This window comes from Colobus angolensis, unplaced genomic scaffold (assembly GCF_000951035.1).
Source record: "Colobus angolensis palliatus isolate OR3802 unplaced genomic scaffold, Cang.pa_1.0 Scaffold17, whole genome shotgun sequence".
Taxonomy (NCBI): Eukaryota; Metazoa; Chordata; class Mammalia; order Primates; family Cercopithecidae; genus Colobus; species Colobus angolensis.
In genome coordinates, this window is record NW_012114821.1 from 10,618,977 (window position 1) to 10,638,328 (window position 19,352).

The 19,352-nt window shown below is 46.1% G+C and overlaps 1 protein-coding gene across 7 annotated transcripts in view; it reads left to right on the forward strand.

Annotated features, from left to right (window-relative positions):
- ZFAT (zinc finger and AT hook domain containing) overlaps positions 1-19,352 on the forward strand; it is a 234,020-nt gene that overhangs the window by 36,933 nt on the left and 177,735 nt on the right. For 5 of the 7 annotated variants that reach the window (XR_001001369.1, XM_011938135.1, XM_011938140.1 and 2 more), the window contains exon 2: positions 12,914-13,090. Coding sequence is in view for 6 of the 7 variants with exons in the window: in XM_011938135.1 (XP_011793525.1) it covers positions 12,914-13,090 (177 nt within the window). In the remaining variant the exon portion in view is untranslated. Of the gene's footprint in view, positions 1-973; positions 1,133-12,913; positions 13,091-19,352 lie in introns of all 7 variants that reach the window. The other 2 variants (XM_011938139.1, XM_011938137.1) reach the window with 1 other exon arrangement.

Consider the following 19,352-nt stretch of genomic DNA (forward strand, 5'->3'; position numbering starts at 1 on the left):
TCCTTCACTTATGAAGCTTAGTTTGGCTGGATTTGAAATTCTGGGTTGAAAATTCTTTTCTTTAAGAATGTTGAATATTGGCCCCCACTTTCTTCCAGCTTGTAGGGTTTCTGCTGAGAGATCCACTGTTAGTCTGATGGGCTTCCCTTTGTGGGTAACCCAACCTTTCTCTCTGGCTGCCTTTAACATTTTTTCCTTTATTTCAACCTTGGTGAATCTGACGATTATGTGTCTTGAGGTTGCTTATCTCAAGGAATATTCTTGTGGTGGTCTCTGTATTTCCTGAATTTGAATGTTGGCCTGCTTTGCTAGATTGGGAAGTTCTCCTGGATAATATCCTGAAGAGTGTTTTCCAACTTGGTTCCATTCTCCCTACCACTTTCAGGTACATCAATCAAATGTAGATTTGATCTTTTCACATAGTGCCATATTTCTTGGAGGCTTTGTTCACTTCTTTTCACTCTTTTTTCTCTAATCTTGTCTTTATTTTATTGAGTTAATCTTCAGTTTCTGATATCCTTTCTTCTGCTTGATTGATTTGGCCATTGATACTTGTGTATGCTTCGTGAAATTTTTGTGCTGTGTTTTTCAGCTCCACCAGGCCATTTATGTTCTTCTCTAAGCTGGTTATTCTTGTTAGGAATTTGTCTAACCTTTTCCCCATGTTCTTAGCTTCCTTGCATTGGGTTGGAACATGCTCCTTTAGCTTGGAGGAGTTTGTTATTACTCACCTTCTGAAGCCTACTTCTGTCAGTTTGTCACACTCATTCTCCGTCTAGTTTTGTTCCTTTGCTGGCCAGGAGTTGTGATCCTTTGGAGAAGAGGTGTTCTGGTTTTTGGAGTTTGCAGCCTTTTTGTGCTGGTTTCTCCCCATCTTTGTGGGTTTATCTACCTTTGGTCTTTGATGTTGGTGATGTTGATACCATTCCTTTCTGTTTGTTAGTTTTCCTTCTAACAGGCCCCTCTGCTGCAGGTCTGCTGGAGTTTGCTGGAGGTCCACTCCAGACCCTGTTTGCCTGGGTATCACCAACAGAGGCTGCAGAACCACAAAGAGTGCTGCCTGTTCCTACCTTTGGAAGCTTCGTCCCAGAGGGGAAGCTGCCAGATGCCAGCCAGAGCTCTCCTGTATGAGGTGTCTGTTGACTCCTACTGGGAGGTGTCTCCCAGTCTGGATACACGGTGGGTCAGGGACCCACTTGAGGAGGCAATCTGTCCATTATCAGAGCTCAAACACTGCGCTGTGAGAACCGCTCCTCTCTTCAGAGCTGTCAGGCAGAGACATTTAAGTCTGCTGAGGCTCTACCCACAGCCACCCCTTCCCCCAGGTGCTCTGTCCCAGGGAGCTGTGGTGGGCTCCATCCATTTCAGACTTCCTGGCAGCTTTGTTTACACCGTGAGGGTAAAACTGCCTGCTCAGGCCTCAGCAATGGCGGATGCCCCTTTCCCCACCAAACTCTAGTGTCCCAGGTCGACCTCAGAGACCTGGAGTGAGAATTTCAAGCTGCAAGAATTTCAAGTCAGTGGATCTTAGCTCGTTGGGCTCTGGGGGTGGGACCTGCTGAGCCAGGCACTGGAGACAATCTCTGGGTCTGCTGATTGCGAAGACCATGGGAAAGCGCAGTACCTGGACTGGAATGCACTGTTCTTCTCAGTACAGTCTCTCACGGCTTCCCTTGGCTAGGAAAGGGAAAATCTCCTGACCACTTGCACTTCCTGGTGAGGCGATGCCCCATTCTGCTTTGGCTCACTCTCCGTGGGCTGCACCCACTGTCCAGCCAGACCCAATGAGATGAACTGGGTACCTCAGGTGGAAATGCAGGAATTACCTGCCTTCTGCTTTGATCTCGCTGGGAGCTGCAGACTGAAGCTGTTCCTATTTGGCCATCTTGCTGGCTACCTCAGTTTTTTCTATTTTTAGTAGAGATGGGGTTTCGCCAGTTGGCCAGGCTGGTCTTGAACTCTTGACCTCAGGTGATCTGCCCACCTCGGCCTCCCAAAGTGCTGGGATTACAGGCGTGAGCCACTGTGCCTGGCCTGCTTCAAATTCTTGGTGTTGGGTTTCCTGTCACTGACTTTAGGCTTCTAAAATACATGGGAATACTTATGTCCTTTTGGTGCTTTTTTAGGTCAAATCAGTGAGTAGAGCTAAAATATACTGAGGTTATTCAAATACATTCAAACTACACGGATCACTTATAAATTACTGGTATCATGGTAGGAAGGAAAAAAGATACAAGAAGACAAAACACATCATAGAATTCATTATCAAAATTATTGGTATATAGTCTATTCTAGCTATATATCCTTTCATGTAAAATTACCAGCAAGAAAGAAAAGCACAAGAATAAGGTTTATGGCTGAAGTGACTTGGTGTCATAATCCCTGATTCTAGCATTCGCAGAAGGATCCTATCTGTTAAATATGCGGAAACTGCAGCAACATTGGAATGGTTCACTTCTTCATTCATTCTGAAGTCCCTTAAGCCGAGTGTTTGTTAGTTCTCTTTCAAGCCTAGGAACTATGCTGAGTAATGGGTATCTCAATTTTGCCATTCTTTCTTTCTGCATAGATAGCAATGTTTTTACTCCTCTCCTCTTGTAAAGCAAGTCATCTCTGATTTACTTGAGGATCGTTGCTCTTATTTTCTATTGTTGGGGTGAACCTGTGGTAGAAGGGAAGGGAATTCAGTAAAAGGGTTGATAGTCAAGTTATGAAGATTCTTTATCAACATCTCAGAGCAGAATTTTGAGAGGACCCCCTCCCTCATTCATGGTATAATTGTTGTAAGTACTTCTTCTGCATACATTGAGAACTACCTCCCACAGAGGTAGGCTTTTTGTTTCAACCGTCAAACATAATTTAGAAAACCTAAGAGGAAAGTCTGGTGTATTTACCCATATTTTTATACTTTCCTTTCTTCTTTCTTTCTTTTTGATGTTCTAAGATTTATTGTTTTTATATTTTTTTCCTGTTTAGGAAACTTCCTTTAGCCATTCTATTAGGTGATATCTACTGGTGACAAATTATGCCAATTTTTCTTCCTTTGAGAATGTCTTGATTTCCCCTCCATTCCTGAAGGGTATTTTCACTGGACATGGAATTTTAGGTGGACAGTTCTTTTCTTTCAACATTTGAAAATGCTGTGCCATTTCCTTTTGGGTTCCATTATATCTGATGATAAATCTGCTGTCATTCACGTAATTTTCCTCTACAGACTTTTTTTCTTGTTACTTTTACATTTTCTCTTTGTCTTTAGTTTTCAGAGATTTGATTATGATGTGTCTTGGCATGGATTTCTTTTTTTAAATTATTTTACTTTAAGTTCTTGGATAATTGTGCAGAATGTGAAGGTTTGTTATGTAGGTATATATGTGCCCTGGTGGTCTGCTGCACCTGTCAACCTGTCATCTATGTTTTAAGCCCTGCATGCATTAGCTGTTTGTCCTAATGCTCTCCTTCCCCTTTCCCCCCAGCCCCTAACAGGCCCCAGTGTATGATGTTCCCCTCCCTGTGTCCATGTGTTCTCATTGTTCAACTCCCACTTATGAGTGAGAACATGTGGTATTTGGTTTTCTGTTCCTGGTTAGTTTGCTGAGAATGATGGTTTCCAGCTTCGTCCATGTCCTTTCAAAGGACATGAGCTCATTCTTTTTTATGGCTGCACTTGGCATGGATTTTTTTGAGTTTATCCTGTCGGGGGTTTGCTCAGCTTCTTGAATTAGTGGATTTATATCTTTTGTCAAATTTGGGAAGTTTTCAGCTGTAATTTCTTTGAATGCTTGCCCAGTTCTATTCTCTTTTTCTTTTTTTGGGACTCATGTCACAAATGTTAATCTTTTGTGATAGTCCCACAGGTCCTTGGGGGCTCTGTTCTTTTCTTTTTCAGTCTCTTTTCTTTGTTATTTTTCTCTCCTTTTCATTCTGCTTTGAGCCCATCCATTGACGGTTTTGTCGTTGCTGTATTTTTCTGTTCTAAAATTTTCATTTGTGTTTTCTTTATATCTCTGATTTCTTTTCTGAGATGCAGTGTTTTTTTGCTTGTTGTAGAGAGGCTTGTCCTTTATCATGAAGGCATTTTTGTGATGGCTACTTTAAGTCCTTGTCAGCTAATTCTGACATCTGTGCCACCTAGTACTGGTGTCTGTTAATTGTCTTTTCTCATTACAGTTGATATTTTCCTGGTCTTGGAAAATCATGAGGAATGATTTTTAATCTAATCTTGGGCATTTTTGATATTATGTTATGAAGGTCTGGATCTTATTTAAATCTTCGGTTTTAGCAGGGTCCATCTGACACTGCTCTGGTGGGGACAAGGGGGTACTGCCTTGTTACCGCCAGTGTGGGGTGGAACTTCAGGTTCCCCACTCAGTCTCTTTGATGCCTGGAGAAAAGTGCACCTCATTACTGGTGGATGGGGGTGGGAGTTCAGGCTCCCAACTGGACCTCTGCTGCTGATACCAATCCTAGCTAGAAGGGGCGAGGGTGCCTTAGTACTACCCTCCATGGGGCCTCCAGTGACACTTCAGTGTGCAGTGATAGCTTCATTACTGCTGGATGCTGGTGAAAGTCTTGCCTCTGTACTGGGCCTTCTGTGCCACTAGCCCAGCTGGGAATGGGAAGGGGTGCTCTGTTCACTGCTGGGTAGTGTATTTTGAGTTTTTACTTGGGGCCCCTGAGACCCTCCATGTCAACCGTACCAGCGATCTCCTCTGCTGTCCTTCTGTGTTAAGCCCAGCCTGCAGGACCTCAAGGGAGGCAGAGGGGTCTGGAGGGGCACAGGGCTCTGGGGACCCCAGTGGGGAAGGGTTTGTACAAGGTTTTGCTGCTATGAAGGTGATATTCGTCCATGTTCCTGTCCATCTCTCTCTGTCTATGATGCACAGCGAAAGGTCTGGAAGGATATAGACACCACACTGTGCTCAGTGATGCTCTGACTCTCAGAGGGGATGCTTGGGGGTTGTCTGTCTTCTATAGACTGCTGTTTTGTTTACTGTTACCATCAGCATGTACTCCTATGTACCTTTATAATAAACAATAATGGAAATATTAAAAGCTGGTGTAAGGGCTGGTGGGGGACCCCATAATGCCTGAACCCTGTCTTGTTCCACTCATCCTGCCCTTGAGACTCCCGCCAGGTGGACGTACAGAGGACAGCAGCAGCAGGAGGAGGACACTCTGTCTCGTGTGCTGGGTGCCAGAGCATCCTGCCAGCTGGCTGGATGTGAGCTAGCTGTGAGCATCTGTGACTCCAGCTCAAGGCCCAACTGACCCTCATCACCCCTTTTCTTGAGGGCCTGAAAGTTGGGGAGGGGTCCCTCAGAGCAGGCCAGCTTCAGCTGATCATGTCTGCGGCCATGGCTAGGGCACCGGCCACCTTCTGCTGCATCCTGGAACCTTCCCAGTGCAAGGGACTCAGTCTCCACCTCGGGGCCTATGAATTCATATTCCAGTTCACAGCTGCCTTCTGGAAGGAGTTGGGTCAAAACACCTTGCTTGTCCCAAGGTCCCAGAGCAAGGCAGGGGGGTCAGAGGTTGCAGACAGGACCTGGCTGTTCTTGGCTGGGAATGTTTACAAATCAGAGATCAGAAATGAGGACTTATTAGTACAGTTATTTTAGGATTTTCCACTTTAATAGTACAGAATAGCTTGCTAAAACCTGGGAAGCAGTTAGTAGGAATTGAATGCTCAAACACCAAACTTTTGTGATTTTCTTTGTGCTGAATATGTCATTTTCCCTTTGAATTCTTTTGATAAGGTTGAGTGCACAGTAATTGGACCTAAAAATGCATCCAAATTATAGCGTCTTCATCAGGATTAGCTGACAACATAATTATGAGTATATTTCAGGGTGCAAGATAATATTTTTTTCATATTAGTCCACTATAGAAAACAAAAGTGCCTCCTTTGTTGTTATTTTGGTGGATTAACAATTCTTAATATTTGGGGGATGCAGCCTGACCCGGTGCCCTCTCTGTGTGCTTTGGCATTTTGCCGTTTATATGCGGCTTTATGAGCGTCCCCGATGAGTGCAGCTGCCCTCCCTGTGGGAGGCCTGGGAGGCACTCATCGGTTCTGTTGAAAAGGGTGCACCGTGCTCTCTGCTCCGGGCTCTTGGAACAGGCTGCTTTTAAATTTGAGATTGCAATGGTGGGAGCAACACAGAGCGCCCCTGGGGAGCCTGGCTGTCAGGACCAACCCTGTGACCAAGACCCCTGCTCCCTTGGGGAGTTTTGTGGTCTCGTGGGCTCTGTGTGGCCATATGTTCTTTACTGGCGCTGACCCTGCACAGGCCGTGTAGCACTGTGGAGCCCTGGGCCTGGGTCAGGGAGATCCCGGTTCTGGTTGCCCCTGCACTTCCCTGGCTGAGGGGAGGCCAGGTCCTCTGACCCTCCGTCCTGTATTGTAGAATGGGGGTCATGGGCTGGCCAGCAGAGAGGTGGGGGATTGAATGAGGGAGTGTTCGTAGGGGTGGGGTGGGATGGGGGGTAGAGCCCATGCCTGATGCACTCTGGAGTCTGGGAGCCCCTCCCGTGACCTCCTGTGCAGGTCTGGCTGCCTTTCAAGATCCATTCAAGTGCCTTCCCCCGTAATTTCCTAGGCACCTCAGCCAAGGCTTTCCCCTTTCCTCTGTTCGCGGTCTTCATGATTTGCAGTGTGCGACTCAGCTTCCTCATTAGTTGAACACCTATCATGTGCCAGGCTGGGGACATGGACTTGAATAAGACGCCATCCTTGCCTGAGCAGCTTAGAGTGGATCCTCCTGAACCGTGTTGGATCTGCTGTGTTATCCTTCACCTTGTTTTTAGAAAGCCTAGCAGTCTTTCTGATTTTTAAATGTTATTTAGACTCACTGTAGAAAATACAGATGTTATTATTAATTATTATTATTATTATTTTGAGACAGAGTCTTGCTCTGTCACCCAGGCTGGAGTACAGTGACAGGATCTCAGCTCACTACATCCTCCGCCTCCCAGGTTCAAGCAATTCTCCTGCCTCAGCCTCTGGAGTAGCTGGGATTATAGGTGCACGCCACCACATCCGGCTAATTTTTTGTATTTTTGGTAGAGACAGGGTTTCACCATGTTGACCAGACTGGTTTTGAACTCCTCACCTCGTGATCTCCCCACCTTGCCCTCCCAAAGTGCTGGGATTACAGGCAGAAGTTATTTTTTAAAAAAGTTTCACAGTGAAAATTTTGGTGTATTTCCTTTCATCCTGGCCGGCTCTCTTTCCTTCCATCTATTCATAAATAATATCTATCCATTAATAATAAAATTATATTCATACCAAATAGCTGAGTATTCCATTCTTTAAAGCTTAGTGTTCATTATGAGTGTTTCCCTGTGCCATTCAGTATTCTTTGAAATATGATTTTCAGTGGCTGTATCATAATTTGTTTTGTGAGTGTCAGGATTTGTCCACTGCTGAGCACTTCGGTCGCTTCTGGGAACTTGCCATTATAAATACTTTTGTGTTGAGTATCTTAGTGCACAATCCCTGTTCTCATTTTGGATGATCACGAAGGCAGGATCTCAAGGAGGAAAACCACTGGTCAGAAGTTATGAGCGCGTGTCTTTGAGGCTCTTGGCCCCTTTGCCATGGCAATATTTGTTCATGAGAGCAGCAGACTCTACCACCCTTGTGCATGTCTGTGCGTGTGTGTCTGCTGCAGAGCAACTTTGTAGGGAGAAGTGGTCTTGGGCATTGGGCTGGTCCCGAAAGCCAGACTCCCGGGAAATCTCTGAGCAGTCCTCTGTGGGTGGATGACCCAAAAGAGGCCGTGTTGCAGGCCAGAGAGATCTGGAGGCTTAGGACACACTGAGCTGCCTCCCCTCTGGCCTTTTTACAGACTCTCTGCACAATCTCTCTGCCCGCTCTCCTCCCTGCTGACCAGACCTCTTATTATTTTGTAATTTGAATATGATGCTGGCCTTTTACTCAAAGGCTTGGAAGATTGTCAGCTGGTAAAAGTCATTTGTCCAGTGTAGCCACTGCTTGGCGGTGACCATTGTCACCCAGACGGCCAAAGGATGCTTCCTTTTGTTACAGCAAACCTTCCCCAGGCCTGATGAGGGTGCCTGCTTTCTGAATATCCCTGCCTTGATCTCAGCCACCTTGGGCATCTCTGTGGCCGTGTTAGAGAAATCTCACTTTCTGAGGTTACCAATATCTTCCTCTTGGCTGGGTCCAGTGCCTGCCCTCCCCATTCTTGCTGCATTTTTCAGGAGCAGCCCCTCTTCTCTTCCACCTTCTCCCTAAGGGCTTTCTCTGTCACTAAGGACTCAGTCTTCTGTTTGTTGCTTGCTATGAGCTGAATGTTTGTTTCCCCCTAAAATTCATAGATCAAAAGCTACCCTCCAATGTGATGGCCTAGCAGGTGGGGCCTTTGGGAGGTGGTCAGGTCATGAGGGTGGGGCCCTTGTGAATGGAATTCGTGCCTTTATGAAAGAAACCCCAAAGAGCTACCTTGCCCTTTCCACCATGTGAGGACACAGCAAGAAGGCACCAGCTATGAACCAGGAAGCGGCCCTCACCAGGCATTGATTCTGCCCGTGCCTCTATCTCAGACTTCCCAGCCTCCAGAACTGTGAGAAATAAAATTCTGTTAATAAGCCACCCAGTTGTGGCATTTTGTGATAGCTCCTCGGATGGACTGAGACGGGGCCTTTGGAAGGATTTGGCTTCTTGACACTTTCCATCTTTAGGCTTGATGCTCCTCCTTGGGTGCTGACCCTATTTCTCTGCCCCACTGTAGCTGAACCCCACCCTGTCTTGTGCTGCCTTCTCCTGGTAGGCATCTGCATGCTGACATCCTGCCCAAAACCACTTGATCCTGCCCATCAGACCTGTCCTTGCCCCCCTGGGGGCACGTCTGCCTCCCCTGTCTCTGTTGTTGGCCATGTCTAGTCAGTGATGGTGTCATGCCTGCTTGGCCTGACTCCTCTGCAGACCTGTGTCTCAGGCCATCATCTCTGCTCTCATCTCCGGACAGTCTCTTTGGTGTCAGTCCCACCGGTCTTGGGCCGATGTACTCCTTCCTTCTCCCTCCCTCATTCCACCATAGCCACTTACTGTCCTCCATGTGTACTGAGGTGTCCAAGGCTAGCCAGATGCTGTTTCCAGTGACCTCACATTCTGGGGGAGCCATGTGATGGGGCCATGCTGCGTCCAGGGTATGGACACGGAGGGGAACTGGCGCAGCTCAGGCACGTGGGGCCTTTCCTTCGGGGCCAGCCTCTTCAGATGCGGTTTCTCCTTGCCTTTGCTCTGCTGGTGGACTCCTGGTTCTCTCTGGAGCTGCCAGTGCCTGCTCAGTGGCTGTGTTGGGGATCTCTGTCCCTGTGTTGTCAGCAGATCCACTCCTTTCCCTTCCTCCTGCCTCCACGGCACTCCGTGTGTTTCCTCCCTGAGCCTGCATGTCTCCTGCCCACGCACCCTTCCTGGAGTTTCACTGTCCTGCAGCACTGAGCTCTGGTTGTCCCTCAGCTGAGGAGCCTCTCCTGTCTGTGGCAGCCTGTCCAGATCGGGATCCACCCCACTCTCATGGCCCGATCGGGATCCCCCCCACTCTCATGGCCCGATCGGGATCCCCCCCACTCTCATGGCCCGATCGGGATCCCCCCCACTCTCATGGCCCACGTCACATGGCGGAGCCTTCTGTGATGTGAGAGTTGTTCCAGGTTCCCGTGTTTGTCTCTGCCTCCACCTCGGGAGCTCCAGGTCCAGTCTCCCTGCCTGAGACAGCTGAGCACACAGACACATCTGTTAGCAAATTCATAACAGATGGCCAAGGCCAGGTGCCACCCAGGGTCCTCAGGCCTTCAGGTGGTGTGGAACAGCCAAGCAGTAGTTTATTTCCGGTATTCTCCAACACTTTGTCATATACAAATGCAAAATAGTTTTCTTTATGTAATCTCCAGGCAATGCTTGGTGTGCCTTTGAACTAGGGGACCTCTTGTAATAGCCCTGTGGTCCCCAGAAGTTCAGCTCTGTTACATGTCACAGAATTCCCATTTTCCTGAGAGCATCCTAGGAACCAAGAATACTTACAGGTATTGGGAAATAATTTCAGTAAAAACCATCACGTGAGATTGTTCTGTGGCATGTCTGTCTCTCCAGTGAGATGGTGGCCTCCTCTTGTGGCAGGGCCTGGACCTCACGCCTGATTCCTCTCTGTCTCCAGTGTCTGGGGTGGGGCCCACCTGTGGATACTGCTCAGTGAATGCTGAAATGAACACATCTGAAGTTGATATGTGCTTTGGGGATTATGCTCTTTGCTGTAATGAGTTTTATTGCAGATGTTGCTGGGTGTAGAGTCTTAAGTATTTTAGCTATAACTTGGAGAAACTCAGCTCATGGGCTGTAGCCAGACGTAACTCGTGTCAAATGCAGGTAGGAGAGAATCTGGTCCCTGCCTCTTGCCCGTGATGACTTGAGCAAGTTGCTTTTCCTCTTTCAGCCTCAGTTTCCTCAGCCGTGGACCGGGGATTGCAAACCCTTTTCTGCCTAAATCACTGGGTTATTGTAGGAGTAGCAGGAAGCACATTGAAAACAACTTGGCCTCCTATAAAGAAAAATGTATTACTCTAATCACTTCTTGTTCGGGAAGCATTTTGGGTTCCTAAGAATAGAGCGTTTCCCGGAAAACACAATATTGATTGGCAGTATCTGTGAGAGATTTTCATTGATGAAGCAATGTTCTGCTTTGTTAAATTTTGATTTCGTGTGTTGTTGGTAGAAAAGAATTCTCTTAGGTTGTTACCTCCGTGTTAGTTCACGGAGAAAGTCTTTCTGTGAATCCAGGGAGGGTCTTGCTCCCAGGACTCCAGTGCCTTCCAAGGGCTCCACCTTCATGCCAGCAAGGCCGGGTTGGCCTATTGCCTTTCCTCCTTATTTCTGGTAGGAGAGTTTTACTGTAAAGAGGAGAGAAATGGGGTGGGAGAGTGGGGATCAGGAGTTTTTTTTTTTTTTTTTCTGAGACGGAGTCTCGCTCTGTCACCCAGGCTGGAGTGCAGTGGCCGGATCTCAGCTCACTGCAAGCTCCGCCTCCCGGGTTCACGCCATTCTCCTGCCTCAGCCTCCCAAGTAGCTGGGACTACAGGCACCCACCACCACACCTGGCTAATTTTTTTGTATTTTTAGTAGAGACAGGGTTTCACCGTGTTAGCCAGGGTGGTCTCAAACTTCTGACCTCGTGATCCACCTGGCTCGAACTCACAAAGTGCTAGGATTAGAGGCGTGAGCCACCGTGCCTGGCCGATGTTTTCGTTTTGAGACGGGAGAATAAGCGTATGCTTATAGGCCAGTGGAATGATCTAGTACAGAGGGAAGAATTGATGACCTGGAGAATGATCATCAGAGAGGGTGGGTTCTGCACACACAAGCCATCACGCACCCTTTGTCTAGTAACCTTCCCACGCAGGGCTGTGGGAGCATCTTCCTGGGTGCAGGCAATCAGCGATGCACTATCTTTAGAGAATTTGAAAGTAATGATCACATAATTGAAGTTTTGGTCTGCTTTTAGTATCTCCGTGAACCAGCAATTCCAGACAATATCAGAGATATGATAGCCCTGCTCTGGGATGGGCCACTGCCCTCACCTGCACACCTAGTGCCCCCTCACTATGCCCACATTCATGCCAGCAGGAGCAAGGTGGGGAGACAGCTGAAGATGCAGGCGGGCTGAAAGGGGTGGCAGGGGTAGTTGTTTTCTGGATGCTTCCAGTGAGATATGAAGCAAGGTCAGCTGTTGAGAGTGAGGAGCGAGGAGGATGAGATACTTGCTCACCATCACCAGGGAGCACAGAGCTCATAAGATTGCCATGTATTTGTCCAGCATTGCTAGGCAGTAAATGGCGTAGAAGTTGCACGTGACTTCCAGGCAGCGTTGAGAGTCCCCAGGAGGCTGGTGAGGGGGATTCTGAGGGGAGCCGGGTGTGGATTGCCAGCTGTCCAGATGCTGGACGAGGGCACACCATGGGTGCAGAGTTGCGCCGAGTCAGTGTTGTGCTTTCTGAGTGCCCGCTGGGTTCTTGCTGCTGAACAGGCATGTTCTATCCCCAGAGTTCCTATGGATTCCAGCAACTGACAGATGACTGCTTCTCTGAGGTCCCCAGCTTTCCAGCATTTAGGGATGAGTTGGGAATTTAACCTGGACCTTTTAGCTCCAGAGCCGTTGTCCTTTTCAGTGGACAAAGCCACTTCCTTTCAGTCTAAGTATAATACTACAAAGATCTGGCTTTTAATTGTTATTGTATCCTGAATTTAATATTTTGTTATATATCTTTATTTTATCAGTCTAAAAAGTGAGTGTTTTATTTCCCTCATTATGTCTCCCTGCCTTATCATAATGAGATGAACATAATGAACTATTGGTAAATTTTTTGAATAATGAGAATGCTTTAAATAGGAATTCAGTGGCTTTAAAGAGGCAACAAATTCCCATCGTTTGATTGAAAGGTGCTTGCCTCTTGAGAAATGCTATTGTGGTCAGTTTTTCCTTGCACCTAATTTGAAAGAGTCTAGCAAGACTCTTTAATTGCCATCAGTGTACAGTTCATTCATTTGAGGGGTAGGATTTAGTTTTTCAAGTTGCATATTTGTTTTTTACTTGGCTGTACTTATCCCAGAATCTGGGCTGATGAGTGGATTTGGGTAGCGAGGAGGTTTGTATTAGACACTATCCAGAAGGACTGAGAGTTGAGATACTGAATAAAGAACTTTCTGGCCCCTGGAACTCCCTGAAGATGAAAGTGAGTGGCCTGCCGTGGAGGTGACTGCCAGAGGGACACAATCTGGTAGAGGCTGGTGATGGCTCAGAAGGGCAGCCTTTGGTATTTTCTTTGGCAATTGGAAGTAATAATTGTTTATATGGGGATGAAATAACATATTTTCCTTTTTTTTTCCTTACAGAAAACACGGCCATCTTTATGTGTAAATGTTGTAACCTTTTCTCACCAAATCAGTCGGAACTCCTCTCCCACGTTTCTGAGAAGCACATGGAAGAAGGGGTTAATGTTGATGAGATTATTATTCCCCTGAGGCCTCTGAGTACACCTGAACCCCCCAACTCAAGCAAAACCGGAGATGGTAAGGGGACTGGAGGGCGGGGCAGGATACCTTCTGACACACATGTTGATGTTGATTTGCTCCTTGGGCATAGCAGAAGCCTAGACAATCCACTTTTCCAAACCAGAAGTCACAAAAAGTGTCCAGTTGTAGATACGCTCAAATAAGATTGTGTCTTTGAAATCCCATACCTGGCCCCCTGTAGGTGTCCTCCAGGGTCTGGTTGGCGAATGAATGAATGAATGAATGAAAGGAAGTGGCAGTGTTCAACAGTGTGAAAGACATGAGATCATTGTCAGGCAAGGGTGGGTTTAACCCAGCCCTAGCACCTACTGCCGCATTACCTGAAGCCAATGATGTTACTTCTCAAAGCCTCACTTTGCTTCTCTTGACAAATGAAGAGAAATATGCTGGTTACAAGAGGATCCGTGAGGATGAAGTTAAAGAATACACGTACAGGACCTAAGATGATGCCTGGCACGCAGAACATGATAAAGGGAAGCTGTTGCTCTAACATACATGATTAATAAATAAGTCTGTTTAATCTTACAGCATTTTCCAATTCTTCCTGTAAACCTAGAACAAGGATTCAAATTGCAAAGCTTTAATTTGCACTGAATCCTGAATCCTTTGGGTTCATAGTCAATGTGCAAAGTGAGATGCATCTTATCTGTAGTGTCCAGACATCTATCACTGAGTGGGTTATCAGATGCAGCAGGTGCACGGATCAGAGAAACCATCCAGGCACTGTAATTAGGTCCCCACAGACAAAAAAAAAAAAAACCCCATATAGCACATGAGGAACTGCTGCAAAGATCCTCACAAAACCCTAAGATAAAGGATAGCAGTCGGGCACCTGTGCAGAAGCCCAATACGTAACAGTCAGTGTCCCATTGCAGGGTTCATCAGCCACACTAATAATCCAGTGGCTCTTTCCTGGGAATATTCAGACTGGCATTTCTAAATAGGCTGGCTATTGATCATCTGTCGGACACCATTAACAAGGAGAGATTCCAGACAAAAAATGTTTTGGTTAATAAGTCCCTCTGGTCATTCCCAGGGTTCTCAGAGAAACATGCCTGACAGAAGATTAAGTTTTTGGGAAGTTAGGAAGTTCTGAAAGTTACTGTTAGTGGCATAAAGCGAAAAACGAAAAAGATGCAGCTAGTGGTGGGTGAATAAGGAGCAGCAGTTAGTATTTGTTACTTCTGTCATCACCATCAGCTAATAGCGTGTGTGTCCATGGCGTGCTCAGCCCCTCACAGGCCTTGTGAGTGGACCTGTCCTCTCCCCATTTAGAGGAAGCAGGAGTGAGGAGGAAAGTTATATGGAATTGTGGCTCAACCAGTAGCACACACTTGAGACCCTTTGCTTTGGGGTAGAGGAGGAAAGTTTGCATGGGGCACTGAGAGTCAGAACCTGCTTGGTGCTCGGGGCCTCGCAGTTCAGCGCCCTCCCTCTGCTCACCCAGCCTGTGTGAGTCCTGACCCCTGGCCAGAAGCTTTGTGACACCCACACTCTTCATGGCCCACACTTCCCTGCGGAGCAGTCAGTGCCTTGCTTTCCAAAGAGTATAGCTTCACAGAGAGGGCTTTAGTCAAGAACTGTGTGCATCTGTGTACCTGCCTCTGGGGTTGAATGTATGTGGACTCAGAAAAATGGATAATGTCTCTTGTCCAATTCATATGGCAGATAGAAGCCATGTGGATCAACATGGAAAGAACTTCTAGATTGGCTCTTGCAAAGCTTTTAGTTCTTTGCTTATTAAGATTCTCTTCTTTCTAAATGAGATGTGAATAAGAGAGAAATTTTAATTTTTAATTTTTTCATTTTCTTTTTGAGACTGAGTCTCACTCTGTTGCCCAGGCTTGAATGCAGTGGTGTGACACTGTTGCCCAGGCTTGAATGCAGTGGCATGATCTTGGCTCACTGCCACCTCTGCCTTTTGGGCTCAAGCGTTCCTCTCACCTCAGCCACCTGAGTAGCTGGGACTACAGGCGCCTGCCACTACACCCAGCTAATTTTTGTATTTTTTATAGAGATAGGGTTTCACCATGTTGCTCAGGCTGGCCCCAAACTCCTAGATTCAAGCAATCCACCCACCTAGGCCTCCCAGAATGCTGGGATTACAGGCGTGAGCCACTATGCCCCGCTTTTCATTTCTTTTATAAATAAGAAATAAATAAATGCTGAAAAAAGCAGAATTCACATAGAATTATGAGTGTTGGTGTTGTAAGGTGCATTTTCTGACTTCCACCCTTCCATGCCTAACCAGTGTTAGTGAGAGACAGTGCCATTCTTGTAGGAGCTGGCCCTGAGCTCCTGCCCCTTCTGGGAGGTTCACCTCCCTCTCAACCATCCCCCACGCCCCTCTCCTCCTCTCAACCATCCCCCATGCCCCCCTCCTCCCTCTCAACCATCCCCCATGCCCCTCTCCTCCCTCTCAACCATCCCCCATGCCCCTCTCCTCCCTCTCAACCATCCCCCATGCCCCTCTCCTCCCTCTCAACCATCCCCCATGCCCCTCTCCTCCCTCTCAACCATCCCCCATGCCCCTCTCCTCCCTCTCATCACTGATCTACAGCCACGGGCCCCCGGCTGCTAGTGGAGGAGCAACTGAATGCAAATGCCACCCCTGCCTGGGAAGCCCCTTGTAGGTGTTCTTGCTGGTTCACTCATGCATGTGGCTGGGACTCACTCAGCTTGGAGTCACCCTGAGGAACACTTCTCTGGGCCCAGGTGGGGCTGCAGGACTTTTCTCTGGGCTCCCAGAACCCCACAACTAGACTTGTTTCAGTTCTGTCTCACCTGGGTGTGCTTTCATTTGTCTCTGTGTTTCTCTTGCTTGTTGGGAAATGTCCCAAAGAAGGGATTTGGGCTGTTCAGCTCTTAGCCTCTGGTCCTGGCATGGGGCCTGACACAGGGTACAGCCCCTTCTCTATGTGTCCAGTGAATGGATTATCTTTTGTTGTCCTTGCTTTCTTGCCTTGGGCCTTGCTGCCCTTCCCTGTCCCAGCTGTCACTCTTTGTTCAAGAAAATTCAGTGACTTTCTCCACCCAAAGCAGAGCTCCCCAAACTCATTTGACCTGGGGACCCTTCTGACTAGCATAAGACCCCTGACTTCTATGGAGTGCCGTTGGCAGCATGGGTTCACTGGTGGGGCCCTTCTCTTGGTGCTGTAGGCTCCTTCTACAGCCGAACAGCTGGAGGTCCTCTAGGCCCCCGGCTCCTTTTTCCCTCTGTGGTGTTGCAGATGAACCCACACTTGTAAAACTTCCCTTAACTCCTCCAGGTGGACTTTGATGCTTCTCTTGGGTGAATATACTATGTGGGTAAACCCATCAAAGCAATTACACTTTTCCTTTTACTTTTTTTCCTCCCAGTTATAAGAGTAATTTTTTTTTTTTTTTTTCTGAGTTGGACTTTTGCTCTCGTCACCCAGGCTGAAGTACAATGGCGCGATCTTGGCTCACTATAACCTCCGCCTCCCGGGTTCAAGTGATTTTCCTGCCTCGACCTCCCAAGTAGCTGGGATTACAGGTGCCCATCACCACACCCAGCTAATTTTTGTATTTTTAGTAGAGATGGGTTTGCCATGTTGGCCAGGCTGGTCTCGAACTCCTGACTTCAGGTGATCCACTTGCCTCAGCCTCTCAAAGTACTGAGATTACAGGCATGAGCCCCCACGCCTGACCCTGAAATCTTGCTGTAAAAGAAAATTAAAGCAATACAATATGGGGAAAGCACATTTTTCTAACTGCCTTCCAAGTTCTAGAAATAATGGTGCTAACAAGTGTGCTTCCAGACCTTTTTCTCTTCATATGTAAACATAAATACACTGTTTGTTATTGCTTTGTTATTTATAAGAAACAAAAATGGGATCATAAGATATGTTCTGCAGTCTTCAAAAAATGTCAGCAGTATATATTGGGTATTTTTTCATTTCAGTTCCGACATGTCTCCTAATTTCTTTTTTTAGTTTTATTGAGGTATAATTGACAAACAAAAAGTGTATGTATTTATGGTGTATACCTGATATTTTGATATACGTATACATTGTGAAGTCACAGCCAACTTAACTCATGTATCTATTACCCCATGTAGTTAACTTTTTTATGTGTGTGTATGTATTGTGAGAAGATCTGTTCTTTTTCGGCTGTGTGTGATGGCTTACTCCTGTAATCCTAGCATTTTGAGAGGTTGAGGGAGGAGGATCACTTGAGCCCAGGAGTTTGAGACCAGCCTGGGCAACGTAATGGGACTCTGTCTCTACAAAAACAAAACAAAACAAAACGGAACAAAATTGCCAGATATAGCACATATGCCTGTAGTCCCAGCTACTCGGGAGACTGAGCCAGGAGGTTGAGGCTACAGTGAACTGTGATTTGCACCACTGCACTCCAGCCTGGCTGATAGAGTGAGATTCTGTTTCAAAAATAAATAAATAAATAAATAAATAAAACCCACCAAAAACCCGACCTCCTCTTTTAGCAAATGTCAAGTACACAATACTGTATTATTTGTATGCCTTAATTTTTTTTTTACTGTCTGTATGGTGTTTACTTCTATGGATAATGCATAATTTACTCAACTTTTCGTTTTTTTTTGATGACATATGTTTTCTCTCTAATTTTGTGCTATTATAAATAATGTTACAATAAATGTTGTCATGAATATCATTGTACATTGTGCATTCAGGTTGGCTATATTCCTAGCAGAATTGCTTGTGTAGAGGGTATACTCATTTAAAAGTTTGCTATGTTTTACCAGAATGCTCTCTGGAAAGGTTTTATCCATTTATATTCTCACTAGGATCTAAGATCTTCTGTTTTTCCATATCCACGTCAACCCAAGGATATTATCTTATTGTAAAGAGTTTTTGCCAATTTCATAGATGAAAAATGGAGTATTATTTTAATTTGCATTTTGCTGGTCACTAGTAAGGTTGACCATGTTTAATGTTTAATGGTTATTTACACATCTGTGGATTACTGTTCATATCAGTTGTCTGTGTTTTTGTTTGCTCTTTATTGATTTGTAGGAGCTCTTTGTATGGAAAATATTACCGCTTGTCTTTAGAGAATCTGTATGTACTCATTTTAAACCTCACAATGCATGATAATGATTATTTTATACAGTAAGTGTTCATTTAGAGTTAGCTACATATTTACGACTCTCTGGCTCTTCAGTCCTTGGATCTCCATCCATTCCATCTCCATCCATGGATGAGTTTTTTTTCTGGTATAGAATACACTTTAGATTTCTTTGTAAAGAAATCTGAATGGAGCTGCTGATCATGAGCTCTCCTGGTTATTGTTTATCTGATGTGGTCCTAATTAGTGTCTTTATTATTGTTATTTTGAGACAGAATCTCACTCATTTGCCAAGGCTGGAGTGCAGTGGTGCGATCTTGACTCACTGCTACCTCCACCTCCTGGGTTCAAGCAATTTCTGGCTAATTTTTATATTTTTAGTAGAGATGGGGTTTTGCTGTGTTGGCCAGGCTGGTCTTGAACTCCTGACATCAAATGATCTGCCTGCCTCGGGATCCCAAAGTGCTGGGATTACAGGCGTGAGCCACTGTGCCGAGCCTATTGTCTTTGTTTTTAATATATATTTTTCTTGGGGATAGAATTTTAGGTTGGCTTTTTTTTTTTTTCCCATTTCAGCACATTGCAAATATTATTTCATTGAATCCTGGCTTTTATTGTTGATAGAATGCCAGCTGTCAATCTGACTTTAAGTGCTTTTATTCCCTAGTCTCATTGTTTTTGGTTTTCTAAAGTTTTACTGTGTTGCATCCAGGTAGGGTTAAATAAATGTTTACATTGATGTTGGTTGGTCTTCTTAAACCTATAGATTTGGCCGGGCGCGGTGGCTCAAGCCTGTAATCCCAGCACTTTGGGAGGCCGAGACGGGCGGATCACGAGGTCAGGAGATCGAGACCATCCTGGCTAACACGGTGAAACCCCGTCTCTACTAAAAAATACAAAAAGCTAGCCGGGCGAGGTGGCGGGCGTCTGTAGTCCCAGCTACTTGGGAGGCTGAGGCAGGAGAATGGCGTAAACCCGGGAGGCGGAGCTTGCAGTGAGCTGAGATCCGGCGACTGCACTCCAGCCCGGGCGACAGAGCGAGACTCCGTCTCAAAAAAAAAAAAAAACCTATAGATTTATTATTTTTATAAATTTTAGAAAAATACAAACTGTTCTGCCTTCTGGTATTGCCTCTGCTTCATTATCTTTCTGTGACTTAAATGTTTGTTAGTCCTTTTGTATACCTTTA